The sequence below is a fragment of the Mesoplodon densirostris genome, chromosome 5 (genome assembly GCF_025265405.1).
Source record: "Mesoplodon densirostris isolate mMesDen1 chromosome 5, mMesDen1 primary haplotype, whole genome shotgun sequence".
In the NCBI taxonomy this organism is placed as follows: Eukaryota; Metazoa; Chordata; class Mammalia; order Artiodactyla; family Ziphiidae; genus Mesoplodon; species Mesoplodon densirostris.
Window position 1 is genome coordinate 60,968,543 of NC_082665.1, and position 19,138 is coordinate 60,987,680.

Consider the following 19,138-nt stretch of genomic DNA (forward strand, 5'->3'; position numbering starts at 1 on the left):
AAAGACATCAGACTGTCTTCACAGTAGTTGTCAGTCTCTGCAGTAAAAATCACTTAAATTAAGCTTCTTTTTCTTTATTTGACACAATTTCACTTCAAGAAAACGGTTGTGGTGAATTGGCTGATTCTGACAAGCTACTTAATTGCCTGAGTCTTCTCTGAGAAAAAAAAAATGAGAGAGATAGGGCACTGGAACATTTCTAAGGTGGAAGGGAGATTTGCTCTGATCTTCCAATCCAAACTACCTTTATCTGTACACATTCCTCAATGAATATGAAATGTCCATATTCTCTAAAGGATTCAACCAAAATTACCTTCATAATCTTTATTACAGACAGTTGAGACATTGAATTGAATGGACAGAAAAATTATTTTCGAGAATTTTCTTATGACCAACAAGAGGAAGCTGAGAGTTAGTGGGGAGGAAAATGAAAGCTGGCCATTTTCACATCCACTGAAATGTCCCTGTAGCATCGAGGCAGCAGTTGCAACTTGTAGACAGGAATCCAACACAGTAAGCCTCCGGAGAAGCCCTCAGGCTCGGCCAAGCCTGTTCACACACACACACACCTAAGTTACCTTCCTAGAATTACATCTCTATGGCTGGTGTCGTAGGCTCTAAAGGAAAACCATTTTCATGTGGCTTGTGGGGGAAAATGGCCTATTTATTTATTAAAAAAATTTTTTTATTGGCATATCGTTGATTTACAATGTTCTGTAGGTTTCTGCTGTACAGCAAAGTGAATCAGTTATACATATACATATATCCACTCTTTTTTAGATTCGTTTCCCATATAGGCCATTACAGAGTATTGAGTAGAGTTCCCTGTGCTATACAGTAGGTCCTTTTTAGTTATCTATTTTATATATAGTAGTGTGTATATGTCAATCCCAATCTCCCAGTTTATCCCTCCCCCACCTTACCTGCTGGTAACCATTGTTTTCTACATCTATAACTCTATTTCTGTTTTGTAGATAAGTTTATTTGTACCCTTTATTTAGATTGCACATATAAGTGATATCATATGGTATTTGTCTGTCTCTGTCTGACTTACTTCACTCTGTAGTGACAATCTCTAGGTCCATCCATGTTGCTGCAAATGGCATTATTTCATTCTTTTTTATGGCTCAGTAATATTCCACTCTATATATGTACTACAGCTTCTTTATCCATTTAGGATAAAGATGGACATTTAGGTTGCTTCCATGTCTCGGCTATTGTAAATAGTGCTACAATGAACATTGGGGTGCATGTAGCTTTTCAAATTATGGTTTTCTCTCCGTATATGCCCACGAGTGGGATTGCTGGATCATATGGTAGCTCTAGTTTTATTTTTTTTAAGGACCCTCCATACTGTTCTCCATAGTGGCTGTACCAATTTACATTCCCACCAACAGTGCAAGAGGGTTCCCTTTTCTCCATACCCTCTCCAGCATTTATTGTTTTTTTAAAGTGTACTTTTCCATGGAAAAATAGAAAGAAAAACATTTAATAAATCAGATATCTGCTTGAGCCAAAATTTTGTATTCATATGCAGCAATTTACTTTAAATGTGTATTTCCTCCCTTGATTAAGGTTTCCTTAGTAGAGTTGGCTGTATTTCATTACTATTACTGTATTTTCCATTTCCTTGTATAGAAAATGTCCATAACACCTGCATCTAAGGTTTATTGGCAGGATTACATGAAATGATGCTGTCTGCCTTGAGATGGCACTTATACTGGGGATCTATGCAGCTAGGGTTTCACAGAGCATAATTCACTCAGGCTAAAAAGGGACACAAAATCAGGGTATCTTTCTGATTTAAATTATTCATCAAACGACATGCAACAAATAAGACTCATTTGAATATATATATATATATATATATATATATATATATATATATATATATATATGTATGTATGTATATATCTCCACCACTACTGCTTTGAAAGAAAGACAAGGAATTACAGCAAGAATTAAGAAGAATACAGGGCAGTCGACACCATTCCCACACTCTGTCTTCCATCCATTACAAGCCACCCTTTCACTGTGCTCTGGAACGTATTCCCAGTTAGGCACTCCTGTAATTTATAGTCTTTGCCCTCTTGTATCATGAATTTCTCCCTCGCTACTAGATCATTCCCATCAATATGCATATATGTGCTGATACCACCCATCTTTTAGAAAACAAAATAACACTCAAAAGACCAACTGCCAACAGAAAAAAAAAATCCTTCTTCGACCACATGTGACCCCTATTATATGGGCTCCCTTCCCAGCAGTCCACTGAAAACACTCTTGTCTATGTCATGAATAATCTCCATGTTGCCAAATCAAAGTCTCACTTGTCTGTCCTCTTTTTAATTGAACCCAGCAGCATTTAGCCCAGTTAAACACCATCACTTCCTTCCAGAAATACTTTTTTCTCTCAGCTTTTCAATAAACAATTCTCCTGGTACGCTTTCTACCTCACTAGCTCCTCATCCTCTTGAGTAGTTATTCATATATTCTAGGACTTAGTCCTGGATCCTCATATTTCTTCTCTATCCAGACAATCTCCCAAGTTGATTTCATTCACTTCCAGAGCATTAAAGACACTGACATGTTTTTGACTCCCGGGTTCCTTACTACAATCTTGATGTACGGGCTTATATATTCAACTGCCTATTTGACATGTTCATTTGGATGTCTAATAGGTATCTCACATTTAACCTGCCCTTGTGGACCTTACAGAGGCCTCCTCAGCATCTAGCAGCTCAAATATCACTTCTTCAGAGAGGCTTTCCCCATCTTGCTTTCCCCATTATACCTCTCCCTCTACTTCTTAGTTATTATCTTGTTTATTGCCTGTTTTCCCTAACGAGCATATAAGCTTTATGAGGGCAGGGCTATTGTGTGTCTTCTCCACTTCTCTAATATCTAGAACAATGCCTAGCACATAGTAGATGCTCTACATATATTTGTTAAATGAACAAATATGCTTGCTAAGCAATTATGAAAGACTTCAAATCTTGCCTGGTCTTCTCTGATAAATTTATCTTTCCACCATAAACTTCATCAATTGTCTATTAATACAAAGCATATTTACACTGCCATAAAAGTTACTGCCTGATAAGTATTTCTAGAATACTTTTAATAAAAATAAAGCAATGAGATGTTAAAAAGAATTTAGATTATCTTCAAAAGATCATTGTGTGAGACCTGTGACTGGCCATCTTACTGCTGCACCTGATAGGCTATCCTGTCAGGGTCATAGGGACATTAAGCCACCACTTGGAGCATCACTGACCATGCTGCCATAGGTGGTACTTCTGCCATTGCTAAAGTGGCCCCTCTCTGAAGAATGCAGTACTTGTAGATACAGGCGAATTGCAGGTAACAAGAATCTTTCACAGAGGGCAGCCATGTCTAGACCTTGAACCACTTCTTTTTTGTTTTGTTTTGTTTTTTTGGGTTTTATTTTTTGGCCATACCACGCGGCTTGTGGGATCTTAGTTACTCGACCAGGGATTGAACCAATGCCCTCGGCAGTGAAAGCATGGAGTCTTAACCACTGGACCTCTGGGGAATTCCCACCTCTTTTTTTTTAATATGGAGGACAAATTTGTCATGGGCTTATCCCTGAGGAATCCTTCCAGTTCTGTTTCCTAAAACTGGTGTCACAGAACTGATCTTGTGTTTTCTACCCAAAGAAATATATGTGATTGCTAGAGACCTTTATCAACAGTAGGGTTGCTCATCTATGTAATTAGAAAGAAGTATGGTACCTCTGTCGGACAATTTGCTGATAAACTTAATGAGCAAAAACTGCCCAACTAGAAGACAGGAAGCAGGCTTCCATCCAACACATCCAGGTTGCAACTGATTTGGACAAGCCACAGCAGGCACTGGTTGAGAAGTGTCATTAACTTTTTTGGTGTTCAGAGGAATAACACTGCTATGGCCTGGGAGGTTGCTTACTGGTAATGGCTGTATAAAGTATATAGGAGGTCAAGAATCACCTGTGCAGAAAATGATGCATCAAAAGGAATACAACCACATGATAAACTGGGTAGAAAAACGCATTGTGCAGAGCATCTTTGCTCAGAAGCAAAAGGAGACAATTGCCAAGTGCATTTTAGATCTAAAGCTGCTCCCAAAGAAAGCTCAAACAAGTCAGTCTATAAATGCATCCATCTCAATTGAGACAGCTACAAACAGCTGATTTACTAAATGGAAACTAGTCTATGTGACAAAATCTTTTTGTCTGTTGTTGTAGACTGAACTTACATTTTACCTTTCATAAAAAAGAAAAGATTTGGGCTTGGATAGTGAGAGAAACAGAACAACCTATTGGCCAGTAATGTATTTCTCATCCTTCTTGCTCTGTATAAGCAGTTTGCTTCCAGCAAGAAACAAGCTGGACAGATAGATAACAAATTAGTGACTTTTTATGAACCAATCAGAGAACTGAAGCCATCCCCAAATCTGGAGACAGGCACCTTCAGGGAGACACAACACCCAAGCATTTGCTTATCTGAGGCAGAAGCCACCCTACACCATGAGCCAGTAAGATCATTAAGCTAGAAATCTGGCTAACTGCTGGAGGCCAAGGGTGGGCCGGCATGAGAAGGGTGAAGCTCCCGGGGGTCACAGTCATAGGGAGGTTCCTACCTTTTTGCTGTAGGAACTCCACCAGGCTCTCACAGAGAGGATCAGGGAAAATCCGGATAAAGTCCCCACCGTGGTTCTAGCTGGGGAAGAGGAACAGCAATCACTGCAAAATCTGCCCCTACTCTTCTCTGCGGCTTCATCTGCAAGCAGCGCCACCTGAAGCACTAGTGTAATGTCACTGCAGCTGGGGGAGGGGAACTCTGCCCAGACCAGCCTCCCTATCTCACTCAAGTGAAGAAGGAACCTCACAGAGGGAAGGGCTTCAAGGTCACAGACCAAGACAGTGGATACTGAAAGAAGGGAACACAGGGGCAGGGAGAAGCTCTGCCCCTACAGTAGGAGCAGAAATTCTTCCTAATGGCCAATACTGTGCACTCAAAAGAGAACGTTAGAGAATGCTCCCCTCATCCACACCACTCCAGCACGCTAGCAAACCTCTAGTAATAACAGAGGAGTACAGCTGGAGGATTGAAAGAGACAGATATTCTCAGGGAACAGCACAAAGGGAAGACCTAAAGCCAAAAGAGAGGATAAAAAAAAAGTCACTAGTGAACACTGAAGTCTATGGTGCCCATAGCAACAACAAACCTCAACAATGGTAACCATAGCAACAACAAACTTCAAACATAGCCCAACTCCTGGCTACATTAACACAAATCTCCACACTAAAGGCCCATTTGTCTCAGTTTCTATTAACCTGTACATGTCTGGCTTTCAACAACAAAAAATTCAGACATATTAAAAGACGAGATAAACAAAGTCGGAAAAGATAAAGCCATCATTAGAACAACACTCAAATATGAAATATGCTGGAACTATCAGAGAGGAAATTTTAAATAACTTATGATAATATTAAAAGCTCTAATGGAAAAGGCAGTCATCATTCAAGATTAGATAGGTTATTTTAGCAGAGATATGGAAACTATAATAAAGAGTCAAATGAAAATGCTAGAAATCAAAAACACACGGTAATAGAAATGAAGAGGGCCTTCAATAGGCTCATCACTAGACTTGATACAGCTGACGAAAGTATCAGGTTACTTGAAGTTGGGGCAATAGAAATTATATAAACTGAAAAGCAAAGAGAAAAAAAGTGAAAAAAACCAGAGCATTGAAGAGCTGTGGGACAATATCAGACAATGCAATACAAGTGTTAACTGGGATCTCAGGAGAAGAAAAAATGGGGCAGGTAAAATATTTGAAGAAATAATGGGTAAAACACATCCTAAAATTACAGATAGACACAAAACCACATACCTAAGAAACTTAGAGTCCACCAAGCAAGGAAAACAAACAAACAAACTTACTATACCTAGACATATCATATTCAAATTGCTAAAACCCAAAGACAGAAAGAATCTTGAAGGCAGCTGGAGGAAACCCATCGTACCTACTCTTATGGATTTAATGTTTTTGTTCCCCTCCAGATTCATATGTTGAAGTCCTAAAGCCACAACACCCACCGCCCCAGTGTGGCTGTATTTGGACATGGGGCCGCTAAAGAAGTAATTAAGGTAAAATGAGGTTCTAAGGGTGGGATTAGTGTCCTCATAAAAAGAGACACCAGAGAGCTCACACACTGTCTCTCTCCCTCTCTGTGTACATGCACCGAGGAAAGGACGTGCGACGACACACTGAGAAGGTGGCCTTCTACCCACTTGGAAGAGAGCTCTCACCAGAAACCAACCATGCTGTCACTCTGATCTTGGACATCCAGCCTCCTAGATTGTGAGAATGTTAATTTCTGTTGTTTAAGCCACCTGCCCTGTGGTATTTTGTTAGGGCAGCCTGAGCAGACTATGATATCTACAAAGGAACAAAGATAAGAATTAAAGCGAACTTCTTGCCAGAAACCAGACAAGCAAGAAGACAACAGAGTGACATTTTTAAAGTGTTGAAAGAAAAAAACTGTAAAACCAGAATTCTGTCAATATACCCTGTGGAAATGCCCTTCAAAAATGAAGGAAAAATAAAGAATTCTCAAACAAATAAAAACTAAGGGAATTCATTACCAGTAGACCAACCCTGTAAGAAATGTCATAGGACATTCTTCAGGCAGAAGGAATATGACATAGCTTAAAAACTTAGACCTACACAAAGACATAAAGAGCACCAGAAATGGAAGAAATGAATGTAAAATATAATTTTCAGCTTATTTTTAAATACGCTGAAATATAACTGTAAAGCAATAACAGTGACAAGGTGATGGGTATTTATAATATATATAAAAGTTAAATATATGACATATATGACAATAATGGTGAGAGACTCAATCTTCCCCCTGAGATCTGGACTAAGGCAAGGATATCTTCTCTCAGTACTATTCAACCTTGCACTGGAAGTCCTAGCTAGTGCAATAAGGTAAGAAAAAGAAAGAAAAGGCATACAGATTGGAAAGGAAGAAATAAATTGCCTTTATTGGCAGACAATATGGTGGACTATGTAGAAAATCCTCCCCAAAAAATCTACCAAAAAACTTCCTAGAATGAATAAGTGAGTTTAGCAAGGTTGCAAGATACAAGGTCAACATACAAAAATGAACTGTGTTCCTACCTACTAGCAATGAATAAATGGAATCTGAGATTTTAAAAAGATGTCATTTGCAATAGCACCACAAAAATAAGTACTTAGGTATAAATCTAACAAAAAATATATAAGATATGTGGAAAGCTATAAAATACTCATAAACAAATCAAAGATCTAAATAAATGGAGAGCTATATCATGTTCACAGATTAAAGACCCAATGTTGTTAAAATGTCAATTCTCCCGATTTGATCTATACATTCAATATGATCCCAATCAATCTCAATACAGTCCCAAATGTAGCAAGCTTTTTTATACAAATTGACAAGATTGTCAATTTATATAGAAAGAACAAGAAACTAGAATAGCCAAAACATTCTGAAAAAGAAGAATAAAGTGGAAAAATTCATATTGTGAGACTGCAAGATTTACTATAAAGCTACAGCAATCAAAGATAATGTGGTACTGGCAAAGGACTACACATAAAGATGAACAGAACAGAATAGAGCCCAGAAATAGTCCCACATAAATGCAGTCAACTGGTTTTTGACAAGAGTATAAATGTAATTCAATGGAGAAAAGAGAGCCTTCTCAACAAATGATACTGGAACAAATGGATGTCTATATGCAAAAAAATAAACTTGATACATACTTCACACCTTATGCAAAAATTATCTCCAAATGGACAACAGATCTAAATGTAAAACATAAAACTATAAAACTTCTTGAAGAAAATATGAGAGAAAATCTGAGTGACCTTGGATTTGGAGATTAGTTTTTGCATATAATACTAAAAGCATATCCAGTGAAAGAAAAAAAAATCAATAAATTGGACTTTATCAAAATTAAAACTTTTCCTCTGTGAAAGTCGCTGTTAAGTGAATTAAAATACAAGCCACAGACTGGGAGAAAATATTTGCAGTCACGTATCTAGTAGAGGACTTGGTCCAGAATATATAAAGAACTCTTAAAACCCAGTAAGAAATAACTTAATAAGATAATAAGCAATAAGAAATAACAACTCAATAAGAAAATAACTCAATTGAAAAATGGGTCAAAAAGATGTGAACAGACACTTCACCATATAAGACATGTAGAAGGCAAGTAAACAAATAAGATGCTCAACATTATTTGTTGTTTGGAAAATGCAAATAAACACCACAATGAGATACCACTCATGACACACCTATTAGAATGCTTAAAATGCAAAAAACAAGCAAACAAACCAACAAACAAAAGGACAATAACAACTGCTGACAAGGATGTGGGACAAGAGGAACTTTCTGGTGGGTATGCAAAACAGTGCAGCAAGTTTGGAAGAGAATTTGGCAGTTTCCTAAAAAGTTAAACATAGACTTAGCATACTACCAAGGAACCACACTTCTAGGTGTTTACCTAAGTGAACTTAAAACTTATGTCTAAACAAAAACCTACATGTGAATGTCTGTAGCAGCTTTATTCATAATCGCTAAAAACTGGAAGCAATATTAACAGAGGAAAAGAGAAACAAATTATTTCAGAATAAAAAGGCTATTTTTTAAAAATGGCCTTCAGCATATAAATAAAAAGGTTTTGAAGAATTATGAATAACAAGTGAAAATACTCATGATAAAATCCTAAATGAAAAAAGCAGCTGAAAAACTATATACACCTATACACACAAATTATCAACTTAACTATTAAAAAAGAGATGCATCTAGGGGCTTCCCTGGTGGCGCAGTGGTTGAGAGTCCGCCTGCCGATGCAGGGGACACGGGTTCGTGCCCCGGTCTGGGAAGATCCCACATGCCGTGGAGCGGCTGGGCCCGTGAGCCATGGCCGTTGAGCCTGCGCGTCCGGAGCCTGTGCTCCACAAGGGGAGAGGCCACAACAGTGAGAGGCCCACATACTGCAAAAAAAAAAAAAAAAAAAAAAAAAAAAAGAGATGCATCTAGATAAAAGAATAGAAGTAAGTATTCTAAGATATTAAGAGTAGTTACCTCATACATTTTTCCCCCGTCTTTTTTGTATTTCTCCGGTGTTCTACAATGAACAGATACGAGAGGAGAAATGTTCTGTACGGTGTATTTTTAAAATGGTCTCACTTGGGCTTCCCTGGTGGCGCAGTGGTTGAGAGTCCGCCTGCTGATGCAGGGGACACAGGTTCGTGCCCTGGTCCGGGAGGATCCCATATGCCGCGGAGCGGCTGGGCCCGTGATCCATGGCCGCTGAGCTTGCGCATCCGGAGCCTGTGCAACGCAACGGGAGAGGCCACAACAGTGAGAGGCCCGCGTACCGCAAAAAAAAAAAAAAAAAAAAAAAAAATGGTCTCACTTCTTTACAGTAGCATGCCCCCAGTTCTTCATGAGACGTTGCTGGCTGCTCTATAAAAAGGGTTCTTTGGTCAGCCATATGTGACTGCTTGGCACACTGTCCCTCTTCTGGAGACTCATAATACCTGGTAGGATGTTAAAGGTTCTGAGAAGGCAGCTAATAATGAAACTTGTTTAACTTGATTTTTTTAACCAGCATTTACCAAATTTTTTTGACCACAGAATTTGTATTTTCTCAAAACTACTTAATATCTCAGGAACTACTAGAATTACACAGAACACATGTTGGGGAAATGTTCGCTTAGAACCCCTCAGGTAGTTTTTTTCTTCTCTTAATAGTAATCTTTTATTTATTTATTTATTTTTGTATTTATTTTTGGCTGTGTTGGGTCTTTGTTTCTGTGCGAGGGCTTTCTCTAGTTGTGGCAAGCGGGGGCCGCTCTTCATTGCGGTGTGTGGGCCTCTTCACTATCGCAGCCTCTCTTGTTGCGAAGCACAGGCTCCAGACGTGCAGGCTCAGTCGTTGTGGCTCACGGGCCTAGTTGCTCCGCGGCATGTGGGATCTTCCCAGACCAGGGCTCGAACCCGTGTCCCCTGCATTAGCAGGCAGATTCTCAACCACTGTGCCACCAGGGAAGCCCCCCTCAGGTAGTTTTTAAGGGAAGTAACTGAGCTGTTTCTGGAGATTTCTTTGGCTGATTTAGCAAAGGATGAATTATATATGCCTTTTGCTCCATGGACAAGATGACCCATTATGTGGATATCAGTCAGCCTCTTCCCCCAGCCACTGCTGTCATTGCCCAATGGGCTCATGAACAAAGTGGCCATGGTGGCAGGGATGGAGGATATACATGGGCTCAGAAACATGGATTTCCCCTCACCAAGGCCAACTGGCTATGGCCATGCTGAGTGCCCAATCTACCAGCAGCAGGAGAAACTAACACAGAGTCTTCAATATGGCCCCATTCTCCAGGTTGATCAGACAGCTGTCAGGTGGCAGATTGATTATATTGGACTGTTTCCATCACATAAAGGGCAATGTTCTATTCTTACTGGAATAGACACTTACTCTGGATATGGATATGCCTTTCCTCCCCGTAATATTTCTGCCAAAACTACCATCCATGGACTTACAGACCATCCCTGGATTTACAGAATGCCTTATTCACAATCATGATTTCCACACAGCATGGCTTCTGATCATGGAACTCACTTGACAGAAAAAGTACAACAAAGGGCCCATATGCATGGAATTTACTGGTCTTATCTTGTATCCCACCATCCTGAAGCAGCTGGCTTGCCAGAATGGTGGAATGGCCTTATGAAGACTCAGCTGCAACACCAGCTAGGTGGCAGTACCTTGTAGGTCTGGGGTTAGGTTCTCTGGAAGTCTGTATATGCTCTGAACCAGCGTCCAGTACATGGTACTGTTTCTCCCATAGCCAGTATTCATGGGGTCCAGGAAGCAAGGGGTGGAAGTGGGAGTGGCACCACTCACTATAACTAGCAAAATTTTTGCTTCTTTTCCCACAAATTTATGTTCTGTTGGCCTAGAGGTCTTGGTTCCAACTGGGGAAATGCTTCCACAAGGAGACATAAAAAGATTCCACTGAACTGGAAAGAATGCCACCTAATCATTGTGGGCGCCTCATGCCTCTGAATCAACAGGTAAAAAAGGAAGTGCTGGCTGGGGTGACTGACCCCGGCTACTAGGGGCAGTAGGACTACTACTCCACAGTGGAGGTGAGGAAGAGTATGCCTGGACTATAGGAGACCCCTTAGGGTATCTCTTAGTATTACCATGCCCTGTGATTAAGGTGAAAGGAAAACTACAACCCAATCCATGCTGGACTACTAACGGGCCAGACCTTTCAGGAGTGAAGGTTCAGGTCATCCCATGATTACCAGCGATGCTTGCTGAAGACAAAGGATAGAGTGGGTAGTGGAAGAAGGTAACTATAAGTACCAGCTACATCGACTTGACCGGTTACAGAAATGAAGACTGTAATGGTCACGAGTATTCCCTTCTTATTTTGCTATGAATATGTTTGTGTATATACGTATCTTGTTTTCTTTCCACTCTTATTCCCTAATCATGTAACATAAGATGTATTGACTTTGTGTCATGGTTAGCAAGGAGAAGAATAAACATCATTCAAGGACTTTACCTCCTCTTCTGGGGAAGGGGTGTTCATTTTCAGTTGTATGCAGGATAGTTGTATCATGTTAGGCAGAACTATGATCTTGTTGTTATCTTTATTTGGAGACTAGGTATGGTTTAGGGAGATGTATATGGGTGCCAAGTTGATAAGGCATGGACTTGTGATTTTAATTTTATGTGTCAACTTGACTGTTCCACAGGGTTCCCAGATTAAACATTTCTGGGTGTGTCTGTGAGGCTGTTTCCAGGCGAGATTAGCCTTTGAATCTGTTGACTCAGTAAAGTAGGCTGCCCTCCCAAATGTGGGTGGGCATTATCAAGTCCTTTGAGGGCCTGCAGAGGACAAAAAGGCAGAGGAGGGAGGAATTTGCCTGTTTTTTTGCTTCTTGCCTGCCTGTTGAGCTGGGACATTGGTCTTCTCCTGCCCTTGAACTGGGATTTATACCACTGGCTCCTCTGGTTTCAGGCCTTTGGACTTGGACTGGAATTACCAGCTTTCCTAGGTCTTCAGCTTGCAGACAGCAGCTCCTGGGACTTCTCACCTCCATAATCCTGTGAGCCAGTTCCTCATAATAAATCTCTTCCTATACATATATCTTATTGGTTGTGTTTCACTGGAGAACCCTGACTAATACAGTTTCCAATTCAAATCCCTCTTCTATGAAAATACTTCTGATTTCTCCAAAATCTTCATGGATTTAGCCCTGTTCATATAACTCTCTTGATCTCTTTTGGTCTGTGAGGCACAGGACAGCATATGCTTGTACTATATTCTCTCTGACAGATGTGTAATTTTAGGCCTCATCTTTCCAACTAGAATTTAATAACCTTGAAAGTAAGAGCTTTATCTCTTATTTCTTCTGTATTTTCCTCCATTTGTTCATTTCTTTGTCCATTCATTTTTCATCCATTCAGTAGATTTTCTGAGTTTCTACCACTAGCCAGTTCAATAGTGAGTAACATCAGAGCGCTCCCTTTATTCTTATGGTGATTATGGTTTAGTTGGGGATACAGAAATGAATAAGACAATCAAGAAACAGATACGTAATTATAAGCCCTGGTAGTACCTTGAAGAAGATATACTCTTAGAGTCCATGAAGGGGGACCTAAACTAACTCTGGGTAGAGAGGAGGGTGGGACAAGGCAGGAAAGGCTAACCATGTTGAGCTAAGATCTGAAGAATGAATAGGTTTTCATTAAATAAGGTAGAGAAAGGGTGGAGGCGAGAGAAGAGTGCTCTAGATCGAAGTTCTCCGGAGGGAAGGTGCACAGGACCACAAGATTGCACACAACAGGCTTCAAAGGACAGGTGGCTGACCAAATAGAAACTACTAACCATTTTCCTCAGTCTCTTCTCTTCTCGTTTTTTCTCAAGCTGAGCCTCCTTTTCTTCTGCCTCCCTCTTCTGACGCTCCTCCTCTTGGGCCTTTAACTGGGCCTGATCAAGATTAGAATTTGTAAAAATCAGAACCCTCAATTTGTGTGGAAATAAGATCTTTTATGTTGAGGAAAGTCAAGTATCTACCAAAGTGCTTGCCCAGTCTCTGGAAGAAGTCTGCGCTTTGTGTTAAAAGTAGAAAGCCTGACCAGCAGGTTGTCAGTAATGTAACCTAAATGTTTCTCCAAAAGAATTCTCTTCTACTTGGGAAGATGAGACTAAGCATGAATAAGACCATTAACTTTTCATTACAAAATCATTACTTTTTAGTTCTTATTTTCATTTATGAAATACTAAGTCCAAACTATATGTAGCGTAAGAAAAAATTTTCTTCCATTTCACCAAAAAACCCCAAAGCTATTAGAACTATTTATTTTTTCTTAGTAGGTACAAAATTTACTTCTGGCAGTCCAGGTCAAAACTTTGGAAGATAAGAATTACTCACCTTTGTAAACTTATCAGGTTGGACATTTACCTGTAACACATTAGTCTTGGTTATGTGTAAATCTTCTAAGTTGCCAGCTCCCAACAACTTTCATAATATTTTCTTCCTGCTATACTAATGATGCTGATGTTTTTTTCCCTTCATTTTCCTAAAATTATCACAGAGTTCAGGCCGGGAGGCAAAAAGCCATATCCAAAGTTGGTGTTACACTATTGCCTTAATGGTCTTAAACAAGCTAGGTTTCATTTTTTAATAAAGACCTATACAAATCCTTTTTCTTGCCTCACTTTGCATTCTTGATTTATTACCAATTTCTCCTCTTCTTTTTTTTTCTTCCTCTCTGCCAAGATCCGCCTACGTTCAGCTCGCTGAACTGCTCTCTCTTCCATGGCTAGAAAACAGTAATGCAGTTCCAATATAAAAAATATAAGGAATGCTGCAAAAGAAATGTCTCCATTTTATAGTAAAATTTAGTGTCATTGTTAAAAGTTTTCTTTTAAGTTGAATGTTCACAATCTCAGAAATATATGTGTGTGCATAAAATTTATATAAAAATATAATTACAGGGCTTCCCTGGTGGTGCAGTGGTTAAGAGTCCTCCTGCCAATGCAGGGGGCATGCACAGGTTCGAGCCCTGGTCTGGGAAGATCCCACATGCCGTGGAGCAACTAGGCCCGTGTGCCACAACTACTGAGCCTGCACTCTAGAGCCTGCAAACAACAACTACTGAGCCCGCATGCCACAACTACTGAAGCCCATGCACCTGGAGCCCGTGCCCTGCAACAAGAGAAGCCACCGCAATGAGAAGCCCGCACACCACAACGAAGAGTAGCCCCTGCTCACTGCAACTAGAGAAAGCCGCGCACAGCAACAAAAAACCAAAGCAGTCAAAATAAATAAATAAGTAAAAATTAAAAAAAAATATATATATATAATTACAGAAACTGCAGGTATACACACACACACACACACACACACACACACACACGCCCTACAAGTTAAAGACCTACAATCCCATCCTCAGCAATGATGAACAATTTGCAGATTAGTTATGTTTTTGTTCACATTTCTATTAGAATAACTGTTCACTGGTTTAAACAAGATAATCTGTCTTGATGATACTTTTAGTACGTGAAACCCAGAAACCAGAATTTTAATCTGATAATTCTTTTAATGAATGTAGAAAACTTTAATTACATGTAACAAATACTCTGAGAATAGAATCACTCCTCAAATCCCACTGAGTTTGCTACTTTCTCCTAAGTCACTATACATATGTCTGTATACGTAACAACAATGACAACAAACAAACTGAAGTTTGGGGTCATGATGATTATATTTTAAACTAGTTTTAAGGCCTGGATATCCAGATGGACAGGAAATGGAATCGTACTAGGCATCTGAAGAACTGGCATCTGAATGAATTCAAGTGTCAGACTCCTGTTCTTGACAGTCTATTAAATATCCATCCAGAACAAGCAAATGTGCAAGATGGCTTGACAGTACGACTCTGTCACCAGTTGGGGTTTCATAGGCAGTGGGGCATGGGTGGGAAGAGTATCAAGTTCTGCTCACCTAAGTCAGCCAATGGTTACTTTCGGTTCCTTGTGCTACGTTACAGAGAAGAAAAATTAAGTCCAAGTTTCAAGAATTAATAAAAAACTCGCCAGTCTATGTCTTACAGATATTAAGTGTCTGCTTTGCTGGAAAAAGAAGAGTGGGGTTGGCACAGATGGCAGGAATGAGACTCTCTTTCAGGGGCAGAAATAGACTAGAGGATTAAAGTGAGAGAGCCCCGAGAGGCAGAGTCTGGGCTAATATGCCCTTTTTCCATCTCTTCTAGAGCCAGTCATTAAAGACTACTTGAAAAGTAACCAGGTGTTCTAAAACATGTTAAGTCTTTGATCGGATAATAATTTTTTTAAAATAATCACACCAAACTGGGCATTTCCTGAGCATCCTCATTGGTGGACCAAGAGGGCATAAACTGCTGACCTGGAAGAGAGTCAATGTAAAGATGGCTGATTTCTTCATTAACAGGAATGGACTTCAGGCACAGTGTCCTTCAGGTGACATCACTTCCTGTTAGGGCAGCAATCTTACCATAGATGAAAAATCAGATTTACAAACCACAATGTAACTGTCAAAATGCCTACCACTTCATATAAACATATGTTCAGTGCATGACTAAGTACAGAGTAAAAACAACTGGCAGATTCACTAGGGGGGTTCTGAGGAATACTTCTATTCTCATAGTATGGCTTGGTTTAAATAATGATTTCTATGCACATCAAGAATGTTATTAGAATGTCTGGTTTGATTTGTAGAGACGTGGATGGACCTAAAGACTGTCATACAGAGTGAAGTAAGTCAGAAAGACAAAAACAAATATATATCAACGCATATATGTGGAATCTAGAAAAATGGTATAGATGAACCGGTTTGCAAGGCAGAAATACAGACACAGATGTAGGGAACAAATATATGGACACCAAGGGGGGAAAGAGGCAGGGGGTGTGATGAATTGGGAGATTGGGATTGACATATATACACTAATATGTATAAAATAGATAACTAATCAGAACCTGCTCTATAGCACAGAGAACTCTACTTCACTCTGCTGTACAGTAGAAACTAATACAACATCGTAAAACAACTATACCCCAATAAAAAAAAATTTTTTTTAATGTCTGGTTTGTGCATTTCATTCTAAAAGCCTATCATCAAGGCACAACCCATTATAAAATGATGTAATAACTTGATGTGGATTGCTGTTAGCTGATCAATATTTTAATGTTAACAAAGTACAGTGATAGGTAATCTTTATCAGGGTTTATTCTTAGCAGCTACGTGGAATTTTTTATTTGTGTAATTGTCCCATTTCTAAAATCACAGTCCAAATCTCAAATTACAGAAAAATGCTTAAACCTTTCAGCAATGTTTTGTTTGTTTGTTTTTTGTTTTTGTATTGGCTAGGAAGACCAGAAAGTTTGGCAAAAAGGGTAGGAAAGAGTCGTGGCATTCTCTGGTGTATCCACTTCTCATGTGTCTACCCATCTTAGACCTTGACTAGGTTCTGCCAAGTCTCAAAACCCAAGAGTTGCCAGGATTCAGTCCCAACACATTCTACTCCAAGAGGAAAGATAACCACAACCAAGGCCCCACCAAGACAGCCCTGCCTTTCAGTATGGGATGAGGTGCCATCAGCTGCCTTGGATTCCTTCTGGGTCCAGACAGAGAACTTTGGGAGTCACCTCTACTACCTTCAGTCCCAGGGGAAGCAACAGGCGAACTGTGGGAAAAAAAAGGAACAGAATTCAGACCAATCACCAGCTTCATTCAAAGCCCTTGCACCTGAGGAACTCAACGCCTTTTACAAACTTTAATTAATCCTTACTTTCTGAGATAACTATGTATTATTATACCCATTCAATAAATTGGTGTAATGAGGCGTGGAAAGGTCGAGTGATTGGCCTGAGTCTACAATGTGAGTCAGGCACTCTGATTCCCATCCCAGTGCTTCAAATCAATACATATCACCCTCTTCTTATCGTACCATTTATCACACATACTGAGTATGTCACAAGCATGTCTAAAACCATCTTAAATAGCTTTTGAGAAATTTGGACTCTAATTCTAGACTCAAAGATGTTTACTTTTATCTCAAACAACTACAGACTTAAGCTAGGTAAGTGGCCATAACCAAGGGCTGCTCCATTTGGACCTAATATTGTCTGATCTGGTTCTCAGCCCTAAACATACTCAGAAATCCAGAAATTGAGTTAGAGCAAGTAAGCATTTTTCTCTTTTACTGGTATAGTGACAGAGCTCCTCAGACAAAGGCAGCCACCATACAAATGCTAACTATATAACGGGATCCTTATAGGCAGCCACTTGCCTTAAATACGTTTTGGTACCTGTCACATACCAGTCACCATGCATGGGGCTTCTCTGCTTTGCAAGTGCACCGTAAAAGAAAAGGAGTAATTATAGAGTCCGGACGCTGGGTAAAGTTCAGGAGCCTTTCGATCACAAAGTAAAAAACCCCAAATAAAGAGTCCAAAGAGTGTTCTGATACAATGGACATACTTTGGAAGCACCTGGCAGGTTCTTTTTCGTTCATCTTCTCCGGGGTTTGACAGCAGGCAGCTCTGTGTGTCGGCACGCCCTGCTGCCCGCCGAGCCTCTGCCAGCCGCTGGTTTTCCCTCAGCTCCAGAATTGTTTTCTGCTGTTCCTGAAGTTTCTTCTTCTGCTTTTCAATCAGCTGTTGCTGGAAGATGTGGCGGTTATGGAAATGACCCATGCACATAGGCTCTGCTTTCTGGCTGCTGGTTCTGAGCTTCTCTTTGTTGCCAGGCTGTTGGGAGGGCTCAACATGTAGGGCCTTGTGCAGTTTAGTGTCAGATGTATCCAGAGGGACATTCTGGAGGGGAATCTGCAAGATGTCCTTTGTTGGTCTTCCTAGGTGGGGGCTGGGCACATAACCACTGGTCCCCGAGGGAGGCTTTTCCCACAAAGGGGGGGCGGCAGCCACCTGAGAGAGAAGGAACGTGTGATAGCTCAGCTATTTAAAGGACTGTACTGGTGAGATCCAACTCTACCTGGTCAGCACTGTTCTGTTCAATGGCACAAGTGCCCTGCACCCCAGCCAGAGCTGCCCTGTGCTCCTGGCCTGGCCATCTCAGAAGCCACCAGCCTTAGCCCCATGAGTCACTCTTAGAATGTGCCCTGCTGCTCACCACAGAAGCTGGTGGGAGAGTGGGTACAATCATACGAACCACTGCCATGGCCAGGATATCTGGAATCAGAAAAATGTGCTCTTAGAAATATCTAATTTGGATAGTTTGTTCGTGAATTAGGCATGATTACTCCAGATATATATTCCAGGAATTTAATCTGCACAAATTTTGCAGGAAATTGAAAATATTGTGGCAAAGTATATACTGTTTCTCAAGAATGTTTGAAAACTAAGGAATAACTTTACAAATCAATAGCAGCTCTTTAATAATAACAATAGCTCTTTATTTTTAAAAATTTTTATTTATGTTTTACATCTTTATTGGAGTATAATTGCTTTACAATGGTGTGTTAGTTTCTGCTTTATAACAAAGTGAATCAGTTATACATATACATATGTTCCCATATCTCTTCCCTCTTGTGTCTCCCTCCCTCCCACCCTCCCTAACAATAGCTCTTTAATAACAGCTCTTTCAATGTCTCTCTTGCCACCAGTAAATTAATCACAAGGTATTTGTCTATTTCAGGATCAAGGCCTAGATTAAAGCATACAGCTTTAATCCAGCTATTCCCAAACAATTTATTTATGGGAAATATTTGCAAGCCCACGATCATTGGGCAAATATCTGCATTATATAAGAATAATGCTACCTAATAATATTTTATATTAGCGTTTGGCTTAATAGTTTTCAAAGCTTTATCACATAAATCTCATTTAACATACTGAGGTGTCATACTCAATTACAAATTCTATACAGATGGGAAAGACGCAGAATTCTTAATCAGAAAAATTTATCCTGGCTAAAATAATGTCACAGTTAAAATGTTTCTTCTAGAATAGTTTGATTCCATGGTCTAAGCTCTGATCAGTTTTTGATTCT

General features: G+C 39.8%; 1 protein-coding gene and 1 pseudogene across 4 annotated transcripts in view; one reads left to right on the forward strand and one right to left on the reverse strand.

The window, feature by feature from the left end:
- Nucleotides 1–19,138, reverse strand: part of CCDC191 (coiled-coil domain containing 191) — a 108,285-nt gene that overhangs the window by 23,776 nt on the left and 65,371 nt on the right. For all 4 annotated transcript variants that reach the window (XM_060098959.1, XM_060098957.1, XM_060098961.1 and 1 more), the window contains 4 exons: nt 17,609–18,054; nt 16,699–16,811; nt 13,828–13,910; nt 12,973–13,074 (listed from right to left, as the gene is read on the reverse strand). In XM_060098959.1, the coding sequence (XP_059954942.1) occupies nt 12,973–13,074; nt 13,828–13,910; nt 16,699–16,811; nt 17,609–18,054 (744 nt within the window). The remainder of the gene's footprint in view (nt 1–12,972; nt 13,075–13,827; nt 13,911–16,698; nt 16,812–17,608; nt 18,055–19,138) is intronic.
- LOC132491024 (ATP synthase F(0) complex subunit B1, mitochondrial-like) lies at nt 3,576–4,189 on the forward strand (annotated as a pseudogene).